This window comes from Carassius gibelio, chromosome A2 (assembly GCF_023724105.1).
Source record: "Carassius gibelio isolate Cgi1373 ecotype wild population from Czech Republic chromosome A2, carGib1.2-hapl.c, whole genome shotgun sequence".
Classification (NCBI taxonomy): Eukaryota; Metazoa; Chordata; class Actinopteri; order Cypriniformes; family Cyprinidae; genus Carassius; species Carassius gibelio.
The window spans coordinates 7009204-7030980 of NC_068372.1; the positions used below are offsets into that span (position 1 = coordinate 7009204).

The window sequence follows — 21777 nt, forward strand, 5'->3', positions numbered from 1 at the left end:
CTAACCACGTGGCACTGATGAACTACGACATCTGCCTGCAGGACTTGCGGTTCCCCACAGTCAGCAGAAGTGAGAGAAAAAAGTTTTTATTGTGTTTGAAATCTGTATATTTATCTTACAAAAATGCATGGATTCGCTACAGGGGCCTTTATTCACCCCCCCAGAGCTATGTGAGGGACGTTTTATTACAGATGCACGCACTTTATTTCACGTGTTCTGAACTGTTGACAACAAACACCTGCTTACCCCCCACTGAAAGGCAATTTTTTATATAACTTCGGTTGGATTATTCTGAAAGTCACATATGCCTAGGAAGCTTCGAGGGTGATTCTTGGGTGAACTAACCCTTTAACTTGTATCTGGTATCAGTATTTACCAGCTGCATCTCATTTCAGCCAAGGTATAATCGGAGTTTGTTTATGAGTGCTGCGGATGGAGGTTGGGTAGCGCATTCACGAATACAACTTTTGTCAGTGCTTGGCTTATGAATATTAATTGAGTCCTGGACACATTGCTCGGTAACCTTCCTGGAGCGTCAGGTGACATAATTAATATTCATAAGCTAAGCAATGGTGACAGCTAGAGGTTTTTTTCTGATGATGCGAGAAAATGCTGCAATTCTACTTTTCGCTGAAAGCAATATATATATAAAAAAAGAAAAAGAAAATGTAAATTTGAGATTTAATATATTCATGTAATAACAGTAGGGCCTCTTCGCCCGGTTCTTTCATGTATCTGTGAAAGCTGCAGGGCAATGGTGACGAGCTCCGCCAGCGCCACCTGTGGCAGAAAACAAATCAAAACAAAAAGCCTATTACTCTTAACATTTTTGCTTGTTTTATAGATGCGTGGGTAAGACCTACATATGTGACTCTGGTGTACATATGAACTGTGCTGGGTTGTCTGTTACTGATTCTGAAATTTACATTACAAAAATTGTAGCTGGTAGCGTAATCTACTACATTACACACAAACTGGGTTTTGTTATGGAACTGCAGGGGGTTCTTGATTTTAGATGGGTTTAAATGTTAATCTAATAATTAATTGTCACAGATAGTAACATATAAATAACAACAACAAATATTTATTTGTCTACTTGCATGTCATGTGACCATTAACTAACATAAGAGAACAGTGAACATGCAAATGCACTAATTACTTAACTACCTTAAAATCTCAGGGAGTACTTCAAGTCATTTATTAGCTGACAAAAGAGTTTGGCAATCCCTGCATTACATGTAAATGAGAACGTGAATTTGTGCATTTTAATAAAGCCTTCTTAAGACATAGTAAAACATGGTTAAAAACCCCACTGATTTATAGTTCAAATAAAAAGTAATGTGTTCATCAGTGGTTGATGCAGTGTTGAAATTTTTAAAACACTTCTTAAAAGTAAAAGTTCTGAAAAAGAAAATTCGGAATAATTTATTTGCTAATGTGTGAATAATTTGTTATCAAAATAATATGTTATCAGTAAAAAAAAAAGTAACTGTAGTCTGATTATGAATTTGATTATGAAATCCAGATCAGTTACTATCCAGCATTGTGTATGAAACATTAATTTTAGAAGTATAAGTTCCATATGAAATAAGTCATCATTTACCTGTGGGTCCTGAAAGAGCTTGTTTATTTCTCTCTCATAACTGTCAATATACAGACGAACTGTAGCTCCGAAACTATCAGTACCACTGAGACGAAAGATGATGCGAGAACCTCCTTTAAAAATGATCCGCAAACCCTAGAGGGAATGTTTACATGTTCTTAATGTTAAAGGGTCAGTTCATCCCAAAAATGAAAATTAAGCCATAAATCACTCACCCTGAAGTCATCCTAGGTGTATATGACTTTCTTCTTTCAGACGAATTCAGTTGGAGTTATTAAAAAAAAATTGTCTTTGATCTTTCGAGCTGTTTAATGGCACTCAGCAGGTGTTGCACTCCATTGGTCCATGAGAAGTTTAATAAAAAGCTCATCCATTAAAAAGAAAGTGTCTCAGATGCTACGGGGGGTGAAAAAAGGCCTCCTGTAGTGAATTGATGCATTTTTGTAAAAGAATGTACAAAATGTAATAATCACTTTATCACTTTCAATTTAAAATGCTATTTCATGCATACTGAGTTTTTTACACTGTTAAAGAGTTGGATTCCCATGCTAAACATGGACAAAGTTTCAAAAATTAAGTTGTACGTTTGAAGGAGTATTTCTGTTCCAAAAATACTCCTTCCGGTTTGTCACAAGTTTCGGAAAGTTTTTTTCGAGTATGGCTCTGTGTGACGTTAGATGGAGCGGAATTTCCTTATATGGGTCCTAAGGGCACTTCTGCCGGAAGAGCGCGCGCTCCCGTATAGCAGAGCACTGAGAGCACAACAGACTTCACTGATCAGAGCGAGAGCGTCGCGAAATGTCACAAAAGGAGTGTGTTTTTGGTTGCCAGGGCAAGACAACCCTGCACAGATTACCAAAAAAAAAAAAAAAAAAAAACAGCATTAAGGGACCAGTGGATGAAGTTTATTTTTACAGAGCATCAACGGAGTTGTGCAAGTGTTTTTGTTTGTTCCCTGCATTTCGAAGATGCTTGTTTTACAAACAAGGCCCAGTTTGACGCCGGATTTGCACATCGTTTATTTCTTAAGGATGATGCAATCCCAACGAAAAAGGGTCACGATCGTGTGTTGGAACCGCAGGCGGTGAGTAAAACTGCTTCAAATATCTCTGTGTTGTTAACTTAGCTATCGGCGCATAAGCACATCAAGTAAACCTTGTACACCTTCAAAGAAAAAAAAAAGACGACATAAAGTGGAACTTAAGTCATTTGCCAAAACCGCTAAGCAAATATATACAATTTCAATATATACCACATAGAGACGTCCTGCTGTAGTCGTTGCTGCTGCTGCTCCTGTTCAGTTTCAGCCTCGGGATCTGATTCTGGATCATAAATATACGACTGAATCTGACTGTTAGCCATGGTTTGTTTTGGATGATGTTTTTTTCCTCAAGGTAATGTCACAGCTTCCAAACGCTCTCAACGCAAAAGCCTACTGGCGCTCGTGATTCTTTAGCTCCGCCCACACGTCACGCCTCCAGCCGCTCGTGTTTTTCCGAAAAAAATCGGCACAGACTATCTTTCTCTTAGAAATATAATAAAACGAAAGACTTTTTGGAGATATGAAGGAAGCAGTACTACTCTATAGGTACTCAAGATTAACAGGATATTGAGTGAAAACGAGCATTTCACCCCCCCTTTAAAGTTCCGGGCTGATGATGTATGAGGTCGGCTTTGTGCAAGCGCTGCTCAGAAGTGAGCTAAATTAAAGTGATTATGTTTTGAAGATGGATATTTTTCTTAGAAAAATGCATCGATTCGCTACAGAAAGCCTTTTTTTTATTGCATTTTATTATTTATTTATCATGAACTGATGACGTGCAACAGCTGCTAAATGGCATCAAATGGCATGAAAGATCAAAGACATTTTTTTAAATAACTGACGGGATTCATGTGAAAGAAAAAGTCATATACACCTAGGATGACTTCAAGGTGGATAATTCATGGGCTAATTGTACTTTTTGGTTGAACTAACCCTTTAATGTAGAATTTGTATACAATTTATTAGAGTAATAACAGTATGCATGTGACAAATGCCTGCGCAACTAAGCGAATCCACTATATTACCTGATTTCTTGAAATGGTTCCATCCAAAGGGTCACTGTACTCAAAACTGTCTGCCGCCTCCACTTGGTATTTCTTCTCCCCCATAGTAAACACTTGCCCAATGAATGCCCTGTCTGAAAACATCAGCTCCAGATCCAGCATCATCTCCACAGCCGCATCTAAATCCACTTCCTCATAGTCAAATCTGTCACGAAGAAATGTCACCAATTTACGAACAAATATCTGCTTGGACTGCATATGTACTGTAGAAGGCATCTTTTTACGGAGAGTGCACCTGGTGTAGTAGTTCCTCCCATAGGTCCTCCAGTGGTCTGTCATAATGTCTTCTACACTTTGCCTCCTCACTGCTAGGATGGACAGCCATGCTAGCACTGCCCACAGCCCATCTTTCTCCCGTATATAATCTGAACCTATGGAGAAAATAACAAATGAAAAAAAAAAAAAAATGTTTTGGCTGTTCTCTAAAAGGTTCTTTAGGGATCCAAAAGTGGTTATTCTTTTGAAACCTTAGTGCAAAGAACTTATTCTATTAATAAGAACCTGTTATCCAATATAGAAGGGTTCCATGGATGTTAAAGGTTCTCAATGGAACCATCAATGCCTTTATTTTTTAAGAGTGTATCATGCTAAATCTGTTGTCAATCAATCAATCAATCAATCACCTTTATTTATTTAGCGCTTTAAACAAAATACATTGCGTCAAAGCACTGAACAACATTCATTTGGAAAACAGTGTCTCAATAATGTAAAATGATAGTTAAAGGCAGTTCATCATTGAATTCAGTGATGTCATCTCTGTTCAGTTAAATAGTGTCTGTGCATTTATTTGCAATCAAGTCAATGATATCGCTGTAGATGAAGTGACCCCAACTAAGCAAGCCAGAGGCGACAGTGGCAAGCAACCGAAACTCCATCGGTGACAGAATGGAGAAAAAAACCTTAGGAGATGTTGTGGGTGCTTCCTCAACTATGGTCACTTTTATGTTTCAAGGATTAAAAATAATAAATATTTTGTTGAATGAAAATCACATTAACACATTGGATGCTCAAAATGCAGTGTAGAATTTAGTGTTTTATCCTCGTCTTAGATCTAGACTTACAGTCTTAAAATACCAAATTCCATCATATAAATATGATATATTGATATATAATATTTTAGAACTAAAATCTAAGCAGAGAATGAATTAAATTAAATTATCAAAAATGTTTAATAAATAAAAAAGTAACTGTTGTCTGATTACGAGTATTTAAAAATCTAATTACAAGTACTTCACTTTTTTAAATGTGATTATGTAATTCAGGTTGCATGTAATCAGTTACTACCCAGAACTGCGTATATGAAACATAACATTTTTAAAGTATAAGTTCCATAAGAAATTAGTCAAAATGTAAATGGTTATTATTGATTTTTGTTTAATTTTATAATTTTAACACAATTTTAAACTGTCCCTCTGTTATTTCCAACAAAACCTTGAATATTTTTTATTTATTTATTTTTACCATAGAGGCAATGGTGTTAGTGACGAGAATGAGATTATAAGAAAAGAAAGAAAACAAAAGAAAAACCCAGGTAAATAGAAACTGAGCAGACTATTTTTCTTGTGTCATTTTTAATCAAGCTATAATGTGAAAATTCTACTTATGCTACCTAATTAAATTAGCCTTATACAGTCCAAAACATTGTTAGGGGTTCTTCTCAGCAGCCACACTGAAGAACCACGTTTTTGTCACCAAAGAACCTGTCAGTGAACATTTCTTAAAATAAACCTTAATTTCTTACAATTTTTCTCCAAGTAAGAAGAACTTAACACACAACTGGTAGGTTATGTACAATGCCTGCACATATTCGTCAAACTACTTTTCAGCCATTACCTTCAGCAAGTAGGAAAACAATAGGAAAACAGGACGGAAGCCAAAACCTGTGCTGTGTCTGAAATCGCTCACTCATTCACTCATTCACTAGTCCCTATATAGTGTATGGAAGTTGAGTTCACTATATCAGGAAGGAGTGAACAAATAAATAAGGGAACGGATTCGGACAGTGACGTATAGCCTACACTGCGTGTGAGACTTGGAGCTGTTGCAAAAAAATTGCCATATGTACTTTTATATTACATGTACCTAATTTTAGAAAATAATACTAATAGCAATAATACTCAAAATTACTTTATATTGCAGTTATACATACCTCCGCGTCAGCTGTGTGGTTTCATCGATGGTATATAATTTTTTTTTTTTTTTTATGTTCATAACCATTAAATGATATTGAAATAAGTACTGAGAACAAAAATAAACACGTTCATAATTATGTATTTATTATTTTTAGTATCTTGACACTTCCTCAGAGCGTCCTCAGCATAGACAGTAAAAGAAATGGACACGGTGACCCCATTGGAACTCAACTGAGACAAGTGAAGCCCATTTTTAGCGTTTTTTATCACTTCCGTTTCTGACGCGCAGACTCAAACGAAGCTTGACGACGTCAACAACCTGTCTGCCAGATGTAAATCTTCTAGTAGCTGTGCGTGCAAACTGCCATCGTTAATCTTGCAGAGACGGCGAGCTTGAGCGGGGAGTTCTTTGTCGTGAGTGAGCAGGAGTAAGTATTCTTATTAATTATTTTGTATAGTATTTTAAAATGTAATGCCAGTACGCCATATTAAGTTAATTGCCTGCGAGCTTCTCCTCCTGTCTGTACGGTAATGCGACAGAGAGTCGAGTGGTTATGATGCAATCGTTAGCCTATTTTTACAAAAACTGTTTCTACGGGGCCATAATGTAACATAGAAGGTAATGGAGCCATTTATACATTGTCGTGTATCTTTAGAAATAAATAATGGACAAACAGAGTCTTTAAACGCCTCAGATGTAAAGTTATTCACTGTCAAAGTGACGCCAAAATGAATGGGAGTCAATGGGAATGCTAACGCAAGTGAAGTTCTGCTACAAGATGGCGGCACCCAGCTGACTTCAACTTCCGGTCGACTTCCTTGCCGCCTGGTCCTCAGGCGACCGTTAATTTTACATCAGAATACACTACCTGTTATTAACGAAAAAAATGTAAATTATCCACCAAATTATCATCATTTTTGTAAGTTAACAACGATGCCACCTCAGTAAATTAGTTAAATATTAAACTGAGTTATTGCCTACATAACATATTTTAATATAAATAATGTAGGAAAAATGTTAAAACAGAAATAATAAAGATGTAAACTTCATCGCTCATTCAAACTCGCTCGCTCCCGCTCTCGCTTCCAGCTCGACGCTACTCCAAATTGGATTGTGGGAAATAGTGCTTCAGCGAGTGTACATCGGTTGTACACTCGAAATCAGAATGAATTGTGGGTAAAAAGTAGTGGACAAATGTAGGGAATTAAGTAGTTCACTCAGAATTTGGACAGCACTACAAAATGGCTGACACCCCATATAGTGCACTATATAGTGGATAGGGAGCAGTTTCGGACACAGCACTGGACATTGTAGCAATCCCGATGTATTTCCGATGAACAAGAGGATGTATGGTAACATGAGTCGTACATTCATTACCTGTGCCAAAACTTTCCTCCCCACACAATGAGAGACGACCTGCATCCATCAAGCTCCCAAAAAAACGCCATCCGGTCGGGGTCTCATATAGCTGGATCTTGGTGGCTTTGGCCACCCTGAATAAAACAGAAGAGTGAGTGGAAACGCAGCTGGTCCTGTTTAGTGTACATCTTTAATAGTCTGAAACATTGAGAAGAAATATTCACATGTCCAGAGCTGCACTGGTGGGCATACTCCTAGCAAAGCCTCTTACTCCTGTGTGCTGGAAGTAAGGAATGCAGAAGATGTTTGCAGCGAGGACGGCAACGGAGTCGGAGGGGTTTACAAAGAATCCGTGCTTCCCGAGGATCATATTACGGTCCTAGAAAGAGAGAGAGTGAGGCCAGGGTCAAGAAAATGTTATGCTGAGTGTCACTTGAGCACTTCTACTCGTAATGTATCAACACCTACACCGTCACCATCAAAAGCAGCACCGAAGTCATACTGTCCGCTCTTCATCGTCTCAACGAGGTCAGAGGCATGGATCAAGCTGGGTTCTGGGTGGCAGCCTCCGAAGTTCTCCAGAGGTACGCAGTTAATGGCTGAATTTGCAGGGGAGCCCAGCTCCTCACACAGGATCTTCTTCACATACGGCCCAGTCACTGTACAACCAATGCAGGTTTAACAACAAGAGGTCAAAGAGTCAGTGCTTTTAAAAGTGCAGTATGTGATATTGACAGCTAGCGGTTGAGACAGACACCAACAAAGAAGCTGAAGAATTTAGATATGCTTTTTATTCAGATAGGAGACAGTAGAGAGATGAAAGGAAATTACTGAGTGAAGTTGCACTATATGTCGATGCATTAACTATGAGGCTATTGGCGAAGACAAATTTTATGAAAAACAACTGTCATGTTCACACTGCCCCAACAGACATACTGATTGAACAAACAGATTACATGTAAATTACTTTATTTTTTACTTTATAATATTTTTTTAACTATAAAACTATACTAATAAAATGCATTTCAAGTTAATATTTTTAAACAAACTACATTTCTACTTCATCATTAAAAATAAGTTTCATATTTAATGTAATAAAATATGAATAGTACTTATATTAGTAATTATAATAATATTTTTAAATACACGCCATACAAGTTTAAACAGAAATTACATTAAAATTATATTTTAGTTTGCCATAAACATTAGTGCATTTTGCAGCATGTAATATTTTAAAGTACTAAAATGCTAAATCATTCATTAAGCCTGTGCAAAGTTGTATCCATTTGTAAACATTTTAAACATTTAATTGGAGAGAGAGTGAGAGAAAAAAAGAGAGAGAGATTAAAAAAAAAGAAGATAAATGATGAGCGAATTAATTTTTTTTAAATTAACTATACAATTAACAACCATGCAATGCATGTAAACCTAAATCTTTTTTATTAGTGCAAGCATACTTTCAAAGAAGCAAACTCTACCCACAACCTACATTTTTAAGCACAGCAGTTGATCCAACTAGTCAACTTCACAGCTCAAATAACATGCATGAATGCAGAAGATTCCTTTCATTTCAAGGGGCTCATCAATGTGGGATGGTGTTACTCCTTGAAAGCTGAGAGCCGTGCTTGGTTTTAGTGTTGTGTCAGATAGCTCATCTTAATCATTAAGATCACTGCACATCTATGGAAACTCAATCTCACACAGAAGAGGGCAGCAACACAAGCCTAAACTCATCCCCGTCCAACTGGCACACATGGAAGCATCTTATTCCATTAAGTAGATGCAGCTGCTGCTCTAAATGCTCTTTGCAAAATGTGGGAAATGGACTTGATGAAGCGTTAGCTATGGTGGTAACTCAATGGCTATATCAGTCTGCTTCTACATCAGTGAACAGAAATATGGTTCCTCACCTCCATGCATGGCATCTAAACGGATTTGTATGTGGTTGTCTCCTGACAGAAGCTCCTTTAGAACAGCGAAATCGAAGATATTCCTCAGTGAGTTGGCATAGGATTCAACTGGATCCACAATTTCCACTGCATGACAGAACATCGACAGGACATGCATCCATTCGATTCATTTCACATTAAAAGATGCCATTCTTTTGAATCACAGCTCAGACGTTGCAAATGTTTTCACCTGTAAAAGGTTTAAATTTGTTCTCCAGGTCGAAGGACTGCTTGCCGATAGTCCCCAGATCGACTCTGAGTTCAGGACAGATGGCAAACTCCTCTATGGTTCTGCTCAGTTGGAAGATTTTATTTGTGACAGCCTCTGGTGCTGGACCTGTATGGAGGAATCATCAATAACTCAAATGAAAAGTATCAATAAAGCAGATGTTGTAAGACTGGGTCTACCTTATCTTATCTGATCTGACAAGAGGGTTTAAATTTGACCACAAAATAAAATAAATAAAATAAATAAATAACTTGCTTGAAGAAAATGAAGCTTACATCATTACATTTATGTTTATTATGACTTAACTATTTATTATTATTTATTTCTTTTTCGCATAGTGCCTTCATGTAAATTTAGCACATTTCATTACATATTTTTATTACAGTAAAACCAAACATTGTATGTATTTATTTTATTTTATAATTATGTGTATTGTATTTACACACACACACACACAAATGCACACTATAATAATAAAAAATATATATATAATTTATCATGACTATTTTCTATTTTTATGATGTCAAAGCTGAATTTTCAGCATCCTTACTCATCTTCAGTATCACATGATCCTTCAGAAATCATTGTAATATATTGATTTGGCGATTTAAAATCATTCTTATTATCAATGTTGAAAACATTTATTTGAAATCAGTGTATTACATTGATTCAATTCTTGCTGAATAAAAGTATGTAAAAAATAAAATCAATTTCTTTTAAAAAAACTTACTCCAAACTTCTGAATGATAATGTCTGTCTGTCTGTATATAAATATATATATATATATATATATATATATATATATATATATATATATATATATATATATATATATATATATATATATATATATATTAGTAAATATATTATAAAGATAGTAAAATATGCCATGGTTAAAAATTTCTATTAAATCAATATCATTTAAAATTAAATTAATGTGAGCTTTTTAATGCCGTAATAACATTATCTCACTTTTGGTTAAAAATGCATGTACAGTAGTAAATGTACTATTTCAGTAATGAGAATCTAATGAAAATCAAACCATACAGAGATATATACAAATCAACGCTAAAGTAAAATGCCATATAGTATAATAGAATAGTAATATAAACTGCTAAACTGCCATGAACACAAAGTCACTGGGACATAACTCTTTATGATCTTAACATATGCTTCATTTTATATACAGTATTGTTCAAAATAATAGCAGTACAATGTGACTAACCAGAATAATCAAGGTTTTTAGTATATTTTTTATTGCTACGTGGCAAACAAGTTACCAGTAGGTTCAGTAGATTGTCAGAAAACAAACAAGACCCAGCATTCATGATATGCACGCTCTTAAGGCTGTGCAATTGGGCAATTAGTTGAAAGGGGTGTGTTCAAAAAAATAGCAGTGTCTACCTTTGACTGTACAAACTCAAAACTACTTTGTACAAACATTTTTTTTTCTGGGATTTAGCAATCCTGTGAATCACTAAACTAATATTTAGTTGTATGACCACAGTTTTTTAAAACTGCTTGACATCTGTGTGGCATGGAGTCAACCAACTTGTGGCACCTCTCAGCTGTTATTCCACTCCATGATTCTTTAACAACATTCCACAATTCATTCACATTTCTTGGTTTTGCTTCAGAAACAGCATTTTTGATATCACCCCACAAGTTCTCAATTGGATTAAGGTCTGGAGATTGGGCTGGCCACTCCATAACATTAATTTTGTTGGTTTGGAACCAAGACTTTGCCCGTTTACTAGTGTGTTTTGGGTCATTGTCTTGTTGAAACAACCATTTCAAGGGCATGTCCTCTTCAGCATAGGGCAACATGACCTCTTCAAGTATTTTAACATATGCAAACTGATCCATGATCCCTGGTATGCGATAAATAGGCCCAACACCATAGTAGGAGAAACATGCCCATATCATGATGCTTGCACCTCCATGCTTCACTGTCTTCACTGTGTACTGTGGCTTGAATTCAGAGTTTGGGGGTCGTATCACAAACTGCCTGTGGCCCTTGGACCCAAAAAGAACAATTTTACTCTCATCAGTCCACAAAATGTTCCTCCATTTCTCTTTAGGCCAGTTGATGTGTTCTTTGGCAAATTGTAACCTCTTCTGCACATGCCTTTTTTTTAACAGAGGGACTTTGCGGGGGATTCTTGAAAATAGATTAGCTTTACACAGACGTCTTCTAACTGTCACAGTACTTACAGGTAACTCCAGACTGTCTTTGATCATCCTGGAGGTGATCATTGGCTGAGCCTTTGCCATTCTGGTTATTCTTCTATCCATTTTGATGGTTGTCTTCCGTTTTATTCCACGTCTCTCTGGTTTTGCTCTCCATTTTAAGGCATTGGAGATCATTTTAGCTGAACAGCCTATCATTTTTTGCACCTCTTTATAGGTTTTCCCCTCTCTAATCAACTTTTTAATCAAAGTACGCTGTTCTTCTGAACAATGTCTTGAACGACCCATTTTCCTCAGCTTTCAAATGCATGTTCAACAAGTGTTGGCTTCATCCTTAAATAGGGGCCACCTGATTCACACCTGTTTCTTCACAAAATTGATGACCTCAGTGATTGAATGCCACACTGCTATTTTTTTGAACACACCCCTTTCAACTAATTCAACTAATTGCCCAATTGCACAGCCTTAAGAGCGTGCATATCATGAATGCTGGGTCTCATTTGTTTTCTGACAATCTACTGAACCTACTGGTAACTTGTTTGCCACGTAGCAATAAAAAAATATATGAAAAACCTTGATTATTCTGGTTAGTCACATTGTACTGCTATTATTTTGAACAATACTGTACATATTTGATTTCTTTCATTGATTTTTGGGTGAAATATTACAAAGACAATTTTCCATCATCTTCATAATCACATGTAAGGCATTTTACCTCCATTGGCAGAATTGAATTTGATGCCAAAGTCTCCGTCAGGTCCTCCAGGGCTGTGACTGGCTGTAAGAATGATGCCGCCGATGGCTTTAATCTTCCTGATCACACACGACACAGCCGGCGTCGACATGATGCCATTCTGACCGATCACAACACGACCCACCTAACAAATTCAATAAAACATCATATGTAACGTCATCATAATGTTTATAATGCACTTGGGAAAGACTGAAAAGAGTTTTATAGTCCACTTTAGACATTCTGCTGACTCTGCTGTAACTTTGCACCCATTGTATGCCAGCTATCAGTCATTCGAGTATTAGTATATTGTCTGCTTAATATCTGCTAATACTTTATTTTGATGGTTCCCTAACACACAGTCTACTAACTATAAGTTACTCTGCAAATACATGCCAACTTATTCTAGTAATCTTAACCCTAACCAAACAGTCTACTAATACACTGATGTGACTTCAACATATTGTTTCAATTACTGAGTTAGTTGACATATTTGCAAAGCTAGTATAATGCATAAAGTGGACTATAGAAATTAAGCAATTCCATACATTTCAGCTGAAAATTATAGAATGTCATAATGAACTCTTTCTTTAAAAACACAAGGTATATCTAGATTTTCGATAGCAATTAATACCTGAATTTCGGCCAAAGCTGAGCACAACTCATGTATCTGCTCTAAAAAGGGCAGAGCAGCATTAGTCTTCACCAGATCAACAATAGTAACTTCACTCAACATGTTCCTTCTGCCTGCGCCAGATCTAATTGGCAAAAGTAGAAATCTATTATAGACTGTCTCACCAATTGCTTGTAATGTGCCCCAAACATATGTTTCTAACAACTGTGTCAAGAATAAATATGATTTGTTGCATATTCAGAACTGCAAAGTGGTTAGAGCTTCTTCCCTATTTCTTGGCATCAAAATATAAGATTATACAGTACAGTTTACCACAAAAGATACAGTGCAGGTGTAATGATGCATTTGAATGACAGGTGTCTGTATTCTTTCTACTTCAAAATTTCAAATTTAATTTACCAATTGTGTTACCAATTGTAATTATTTTGTGAAATGTACTCATTTCTAAATGCAAATAGTTTCTACACCATTTTTTTTTCAGTGTAGTGGTCCATCATAGGAAATCATTCTGTAAGAATCACAACTGACCCCGTTAGCAGCAGCCATCTGCACTATGACCCGAATGGCAGTCGAATTGAAGTAGCGTCCATCTCCACCCACCACCACGGTGGAGCCCTGCCTGTCCCGCAGGTCGATGGAGGAGAAGATGCATTGAATAAAGTTGTGCAGGTAGTTTTTTTTAGACTGGAAAACATTGGTCTTCTTCTTCAGGCCGTTGGTTCCAGGCCTCTGGTCGGGGTACGGAGAAGTAGGCAAAGTTAGCACTTGCAAGGGACTATCGTTCATTGCTCCAATCCGTTGAGGAAGAATGAAGGAGAAGCTGTTAGCTCCTCTCAGAGGAAAGAGAGAGAGAGAGAGAAAGAGAGAGTGACTGGGACGGGAGACGAAGGAGGAAAAGCCTTGTGCCCTTATGGCATTCCCCAGAGTTGGATTGAGGCCATTAATGAGCTAAAAATAAACTTGGTAACTGAACACGGCTTCTCACACATGTGCATGGGGATCACTGTCAGACAAGTTTGCCTCCAGAGGCCTGTTGAAGCAGATGCATAAGATGGCCAGCGAGGCCTCGTTCATGTGCGGCATTTACTCAGCATTTACTCAGAAGCTAAATAGAGCTGATGCTGAGTGAATGAGCCCGGGATGATCTGCCTGTAAACGCAACATGAGTTGTTTTGGCATATGCTAAATCTCCCAGGATTATTCAAGATCCAAGGGGCTAATAAAAAATGTGCCATAGAGCTTGGATGGCGTTTAGGGACAGTTAGGGGGTTTGGGTTTTGACTGCTGCACCTCTAAAATCCTTAAGGATGAAATTTCTGTGTTGATGTGTTGTTCATGACAGGTGGTTTATCTGGCTCCAGAATGAACTGAATAAAAAAAGACCCAGGGTAAGTTCTTACCGCAACAAGACCAGGTCAGTTGGGAAAAGAAAGAAAGAAAGAAAGAAGAAATTTGTCCATAATTATTTGTATTATTTAATACGTTTCAGAGACAAAGGAAAATTCATACTTGGGATAGTCTGTCCTACAATGATAATGTATTTGGTCTTGGCAGATAGATTTGCTACAGAGCAGCAGAGAATTGTTACTGCCAGTATGTCCACAGATATACTGCTGCCTCACAAATGTCAAACTTCACAAAATAGTTCAATTTGCCTATAGCAGATCTAGACAGGTGGAGCTGGGGGAGGTAGAGGATTTCTAACAGTGTGCTGCGAGACATGATTACAGCAAACACCGAATCAAACTATTAAAATGTTGAGCAGAGGTTGTGATAACTATCAGATTGCATTAAGGACCTATTCATGACTGCACTACTGCACTAGCTACGTGTCCCCATGACTTCTGATTAACGGGATGCTGAAGTTAGTCACATTTTATTGAATTTGATTGATTTCTTCTGAATATCAGCCAACCACACATTTTGACGTGGTATATAAAATAAAATATACAATAATATTTCATGACATATAAAATATATTGGTAACACATTGCCTATTAACACACATATTACTGGCATATTGGCTGTTTATTAGAGTAAGGCACATTTTAATGCCTTATTCTGCATAACCATATTTTAGATCTCTCAATCCTACCACAAACCTAAATGTAACAACTACTGTACCTTACTAACTACAAATAAGCAGCAAATTAGGAGTTTATTAAGGCAAAACTAGAAGCTAATATTTAGTTAATGAGTATTGGTCCCCAAACTAAAGTGTGACCAATAAATCAAATTCTTAAAAAATAAGACAGGAAATAAAGTATACTTTCACTTTCTTAGTGTCTTTCTTATTTCTGATTTTTTATATTCAGTTTCCGTCCCTACATCTGTGTAGCTGTCATGCTAATCTCGTAAAAGCGGTTGTTCTTAAAACATCAAACTATTTGGCTGTTAATTGACAGATACTCCTGCTAAACGGGTCCTTTTTGAGTGTCTGACAATGCCTTGGTTTTCTTATAGTCATCAATGTTTATTATATTAACACATTAGCTTTTTTATGGGATACAATCATAAAGATCAATGTACAGAAAAAAGACAAGGAGAAAACAACAACAACTCCTTGGCATATGCACATCCCCATGGTGTATGTATGTAACTGTTGAAGCCTTGGTACATGAAGCCTCAGGAAAATATTGTTTCCCTAATAGTTGTAAAAACTATAATTTTGTAAATAATTTAAAGCAAAAAAAAAAAAAAAAAAAAAATGTTTAAAAATTAAATAAAAATCTAAAGATTTCTGTTGCTCAATTGGCACAGTTTTGTGTGTACATAATATTGTAAATGTACAGTTTTACTGCTTTAATTGAAAATGACTGCAAATATTGACAATGCTCAGCAGAGGGCGGCACTGCATCAGCTATGAACAATATTGCTCTCTCTCTCTCTCTCTCTCTCTCACACACTGTGTAGGTTCCACTGAAAATTCCTAGAATTTAATGCTACTAAAATAATGAAAAGAAAATATTTTTTGGGAAGAAGTGCAAAAATGGCAAAAGCTGTACATTTGTGCTTAAGACTTCTCAATGGCTGAAACACATGGCTGAAAGTGGCTATCAGAAGGGTAAATGAGAGTTTTTCAGTTTGGACTCATTACAATGTAATTAAAATGACTGAATCATGTGGAGAACACTGGCCTATTCACAGTAATTGTACCATTTTAACTTTTTTAACTGCATCATATTGATATGTTCATACTCAACAAAGTTGGGAACTTGATCATGTCCATTAAACCAAGATGCAATTGTTCAGCATGAATGCAATCATACTGTGCTTCTACACATGCTGTTGATATTAAGGGCTTTGTGGCTTTGTGAGATGACTAATGGAGATTTTTGAGGCCTTGGAGCTGGTGGCTCCCCTGCCAGGTTTCCAGTGGGTTCCCTTTTTACGAGGTCTGCTCTGATTACATCTGCCGTTCAGGTTAATGTCGCCGCAAACGCTAAACCACCACCCACCTAAAGGAAACAGCAGCAGTCATCAGAAGAAAACTTAGTTTGCAATTTCAAAGAACACTATTATGCAAAAGCACTGGGACTACCTAAAAAAAAATTAAAAATAAAATAAAAAAAAGATTTATATTCATATATATATATATATATATATATATATATATATATATATATATATATATATATATATATATATTATATATATATATATATATATATATATATATATATATATATATATATATATATATATATATATATATATATATATTATATATATATATATATATATATATATATATATATAAATGTGTTCTTTATTTTTAATTTTCTTGAAACTTCAGCCAATTCATCAACATTACATTACATTAATTTTTTTTGTCCTGTAATCTGTTATGTATTAATCTGAGAAAAAATGCTGAATTTATCTTAACCCCTTAGTTTCTGTTCAACCCTGTTATGTTATGATCTTTCTGGCATCATATAACAAGGTAGCTTCACAGTCTTTATCAGTGTTTTCATATTTTAAGGTTAAACATTGGCTGGTCAGCTTTTTTATTTTACAATATTTTATATATATATATATATATAAAATTGCAGGGCACACTGGAGCTTTTTTTTTTTACAGTGCTACCAGAATTTAGTATATGAATTCTAAATAGCCTACTGTGGCACAATTCTAACCACATGCCTGACCAGATACTATATTTCTTCAGTAATTATTCTGAAAGTTTTTATGCCAGGATGTCTCTTGAGAACACATTGGGCCTAGGAAGGCAACAATATAAAATTAGAAAGCTGGTCAAATCGGACATACTGTGAAATTATGTAGTAAAAAGTGATACTAAAAGTAGGGTGTTAAGTTTGAGACTTCTCAACACCAATCACAGGGCGCTCAATTGTGCTCCACTCTATAATCACAGACGGAACATATTCAGTTTATGAGCACAACATTCTTGATTTAACTTACCACTGAAGTCCCCAAATCCATCCTCATTCTTCTCCCAGGACAGGTCGATGTCCACAGAGCCATCATGTCTGCGCTGGATGACAGTGAACACTCTCTCTGTGGAAGACAGAGGACAATCACCTCTGGCTCTTTTCAGAAATCAGAGATGTGAGAAAGAAAATGCCTTATCCTTACTCTCAGTGAATTGACAAGAAACGGTTGTGACTCTTGAGGTTTAATGACATATAGGCCACAGGATATCTGTCGTTGACTGAAGACCTCATCGCAGTCCTTTGGAAGATCTGCAACACAACCTGACATGCTGGTTTACAACTGAACAGAAGCAGTGACAATTTCCAGAGCACACTATCCCTGCCATCCCATTCAACTTAAGCTCCCTTCAGATGTGAAGTATGGAAGATATCCTGAGATGCTGTTGCTTTAGGTTTTCCAGTCCACACTTTCAGAAGTTTCCTGGATTCGGGCAGAGTTGAGCTAGATAAATAGATAAATAAATAAATAAATAAATAAATAAATAAATACACCTTTCATTAGGAGCTTTCCAAATCCCATGTAGTATCTGCCTCAGGTTGCTCTTTCACTGCAAGTGAAAAAGTGAATGTCATGACATTTGCCAAGGATGGTAACCCATACTCGGAAATGCTGCTCTGGATTTAACCTATCCAAGTGCACACACACAGCAGTGAGTAGGGAACACACACACACACACACACACACACACACACACACACACACACACACACACACGCACGCACGCACGCACGCACGCACACACACACACACACACACACACACACACACACACACACACACACACACGCACGCACGCACACACACACACACACACACACACACACACACACACACACACACACACACACACACAACACACACACACAGCAGTGGGCAGGTAAGAAATACTGCTGCTGCACATACTGTATAACATACATGAAGTTACCATTCTTCATCTGAAGAAACAGGTTTTATGTGGTATAGAAGCTGAGGGAGGTTTTAAATGCTTGATTTTTTTTTATCTTAATAATACTTTAAAGTTGAATTGGGTAAAGAGTTGTGTCAATTCTCCAGAGTTCTATTTGGTATTTTATCCCACACAATATCTATAAAAAATGTTTTTACACTACCATTGAGAAATTTTAAACAAACTATGTTACAGACTTTTCATTAAGACCCTAAAGAATCATATCTACTTGTGGAAAATGGGCATCTGATGACCCCTTTAAATCGTCAACCCTGGAACGCAAATAAATGCCCTAACATATAAATCATCTTGCTTGTTAACATTTGAGAACATTCATAAATGATGTTCTGTTTCTATAAAAGACATTGCAGAGGTTACCGATCTGTTCTTACCTTGAGCATGGAGATTTCAGCAAGCTGCTCAGCCGAGAGCAAACTCTGGGACAGACAGCTCAACTTCAGATTGATCCTCTCTTCTATGATTTCTTCCGCTTTGGAAAGATATCATAGAAGTTTCAGACTCTTTATTTCCTCATTATTTGTCTTTGTTCTTCCTCGTCCTCGTCCTCGTCCTCCTTGGTCTCACTGGCCAGCACAGAAAGTTGGCAGAGGGATTTGTCAAAGATATTGAGCTTTCGGAAAATATCATTGATTTGATTCTTGGTTTTCTGCAAAAGGTTCCTCAGGCTATGGCCCAGCTGTAGGAGGACGTTTGCCAAAAGCCAAACTTCATCCAGACCGGCAAAGCGTAAGCGACTCTCTGTCTGATGTTCAGGAAAGGTGGGTTCTGTAGGGAAGGAATGAGAGGATGCCAGAAGGAGCAACAGTACAAGCAGTTTCATGATTGCTTCTTTAGCCTAAGACTATGGTCCTCACAGCCCTCGGAGTAAGAGGCCTAAAGTTTTGAACTTCTTTTATAGTCCTCCTCCCTTTAATCATTAAGCAGGGTGATGTTGACTTTCATAAATCCCAGCACTCAAGTGAGTAAATAAAGGGTTGAAATGCACAAATACCATACAATTTCAGCCTTATTCACAACATCATGCAACATACAATTTTAGAATCTGTCCAAAGGATCTGTGAAGATAAAGGTTAAATGATCAAGAAGAGTGTTAGATTAGACCAATAAGTTCATAAATGTTCTATTTGGATTCTTGGTTTCATTTGGTTTTGAAAAATGTTTCCAAATTTACATTTTCATGTTCAAGAATTCACGAAAGATCAGAATTCAGTCGGCAAGGGTGCACACTGAACAAAACTCTGGCATATCCAGCGATGAGTAATCTGAATGCCTCTGATTGGTTTTTGCATTAATAAGCTCAACAGAATCGTGTAGTTATTGGTAATAAATCGCAACGCTGTAAAAGGAAATACAGTATGATGCAACACGAGAAGATCTACATTTAATGCCACAATTAATCATTTTACAGCATTAAAAATATTACATTTATTTTATTTTAACATGAAATATTTTAACATTTATTTTGATGTATTTTGTCTTACAAATATCATGAATTTATTATTTATAAATATTATTACACTTAATTTGAAATTACTGTGTCTTATTACAAAAAAAAAAATAGTATGTAAATAGACCTTGGTGATTGTTTTTCAAATATTAATAAGCACTTTTCCAGAATATTTTCATTCATACATTTGGCAGACACTTTTATCCAAAACTACTTACATTGCATACACATTGTTAAAAATAAATACATTAATAATAATTTAAAAAAAGTTAGTTTCAATAAACACTTAATTTTAAGGCAGTCAGATTTCTTACTTTTGTTAAACCAACCATGGAATTTATTTATTTATTATTATTATTACTATTTTTTTTTTTTTACAGTTGGACACTGTGGCCTAATATTTTTTTTTACATCTTTTTAGAATTCCTTTCATAGCTTTTTTAATAGGTCAGAATGGAGCATATTTGACTTGTGAGCTAGTATTGATTTGGAAGAATCAAGAAAGAAAGGGTGTTGATGGCGCAGTGGATAAGACACATGCCTTTGGTGTGAGAGACCTGGGTTCGAATCCACTGTGAGACACCAATGTGTCCCTGAGCAAGACACTTTACCCCTAGAGGCATGTGACCTCTGACATATGTAGCAAGTCGCTTTGGATAAAAGCGTCAGCTAAAAAAATGTCAAAAGAATGACCTGAGGTTTCTAGATTGTTTTGACAAGATGGAGGGAAAATAAAAGTCTCTTGTATAATGTTAGTATACCACACACTGTGAAAATGTGCACAAGACAGACAGTAATTTGAATACTTGGCTGGCTTGTAAGTGACTGTAAAACAGATTGGCATTCCACAAAATGGGAAATGGCGAAACAGTTCCAGAATTTCCTAAAATAGTGAGCCTTAGGATCAGTTCACTCAGAATGTTTTTTGTTTTTTTTTGCAATACTGTGCTTCTATTTAATTGTATTTCCTTTAACTTTGCCCAAATAATATTGCTCAAAATTAAAAGAAAATTGACAAAATTAACATTTTATAGCAATTTTTCAACCAAAAAATAAGAACTGTTCCAAATATCAGCTAAGTTAATAGTAGAGGTGCACTTTTGAAACTAAATGTCATGCAACATAACTAATAAAAGTCAGTTTCAAAGTAGTCAAAGTAGACCGATTAGAAGAAGCTACAGGCAGGGACAGCATTTCCAGCTTGAGTAATTGTGCGTTTATGTAATGTCGGAAAGATTGTATTTACAAGTTGAACAGACATGAACGGTACCACAAAGTCATATTTACAAGCGATACACTGATTCGTTTTTTTAGAAAAGATAAATCACCATCTATGCTTTGACCCAAGTTACTTGAAAGCAACTGACGTCTGAATTACAACTTCTCAACTCGTATCTTCCCAGTACACACCATAAAACACTGCATTTGAAATTGAATACTTCGCTACAATACAGTATACAAAAAAACTGTACGACAAAAGCAGTACATATGAATTGCAAAAACAGTACCTAGATGACCTAGTACTTCCGCCAACATTTCGGATGCAACTTTGGGCTGAATTTAGATTTGCACACTAGCATACTAACAGTAAGTCTGAGAAATAGTAATAATGATGCTTGCCTTAGCAAATACGACTAATAATGTGCTATTAAATTATAATAAGGAAAGGAAGTTTTTTTTTATTATTTTGCAATTTAAGTGGCAACTTTCCCTTACAGATTATGTAGTGTGCACTAGATTTGATGTCCTTTGGTCACTGTGGCAAAATAACCCCTACAGTTAGCGATGGCAGCTACTTTAATTTTGAAAATCAAAACATACCAATATTGCCCAAGTCTCTCTCTCTCTCTCTCTCTGTATGTGTGTGTGCAGTCTTTAGGCTACGGCTGCTAATATCATCAGCTCTGGGTTCATAGCTCTCCAGCGTCCTACTAAAACCAAAACTAACCATTAGCTATAACTATGTCACTGC

At 36.2% G+C, this 21777-nt stretch overlaps 1 protein-coding gene across 1 annotated transcript; it reads right to left on the reverse strand.

Annotated features, from left to right (window-relative positions):
• Positions 1-667: 667 nt before the first annotated feature.
• Positions 668-13835, reverse strand: LOC128025472 (phosphoglucomutase-1-like). Its single transcript, XM_052611874.1, has 11 exons — positions 13465-13835; positions 12285-12447; positions 9341-9487; positions 9112-9237; positions 7670-7860; positions 7426-7580; positions 7220-7335; positions 3945-4080; positions 3671-3854; positions 1604-1738; positions 668-780 (listed from the first exon to the last, which is right to left on the reverse strand). The coding sequence occupies exons 1-11, from the start codon at positions 13720-13722 to the stop codon at positions 691-693; spliced, it is 1701 nt and encodes a 566-aa protein (XP_052467834.1). The 5' UTR covers positions 13723-13835; the 3' UTR covers positions 668-690.
• Between the last annotated feature and the right edge of the window lie 7942 nt (positions 13836-21777).

Bases quoted from the DNA above. Each gene is read 5' to 3' on its own strand.
- LOC128025472 (XM_052611874.1), bottom strand. From the start codon at position 13,722: ATGAACGATAGTCCCTTGCAAGTGCTAACTTTGCCTACTTCTCCGTAC. The intron at 7,336-7,425 runs GTGAATATTTCT...TGTTTTATTCAG, and splicing joins ACCAGTGCAGCTCTGGACAT to GGTGGCCAAAGCCACCAAGA. The intron at 781-1,603 runs GTAAATGATGAC...TTTCTGCCACAG, and splicing joins AGCTCTTTCAGGACCCACAG to GTGGCGCTGGCGGAGCTCGT.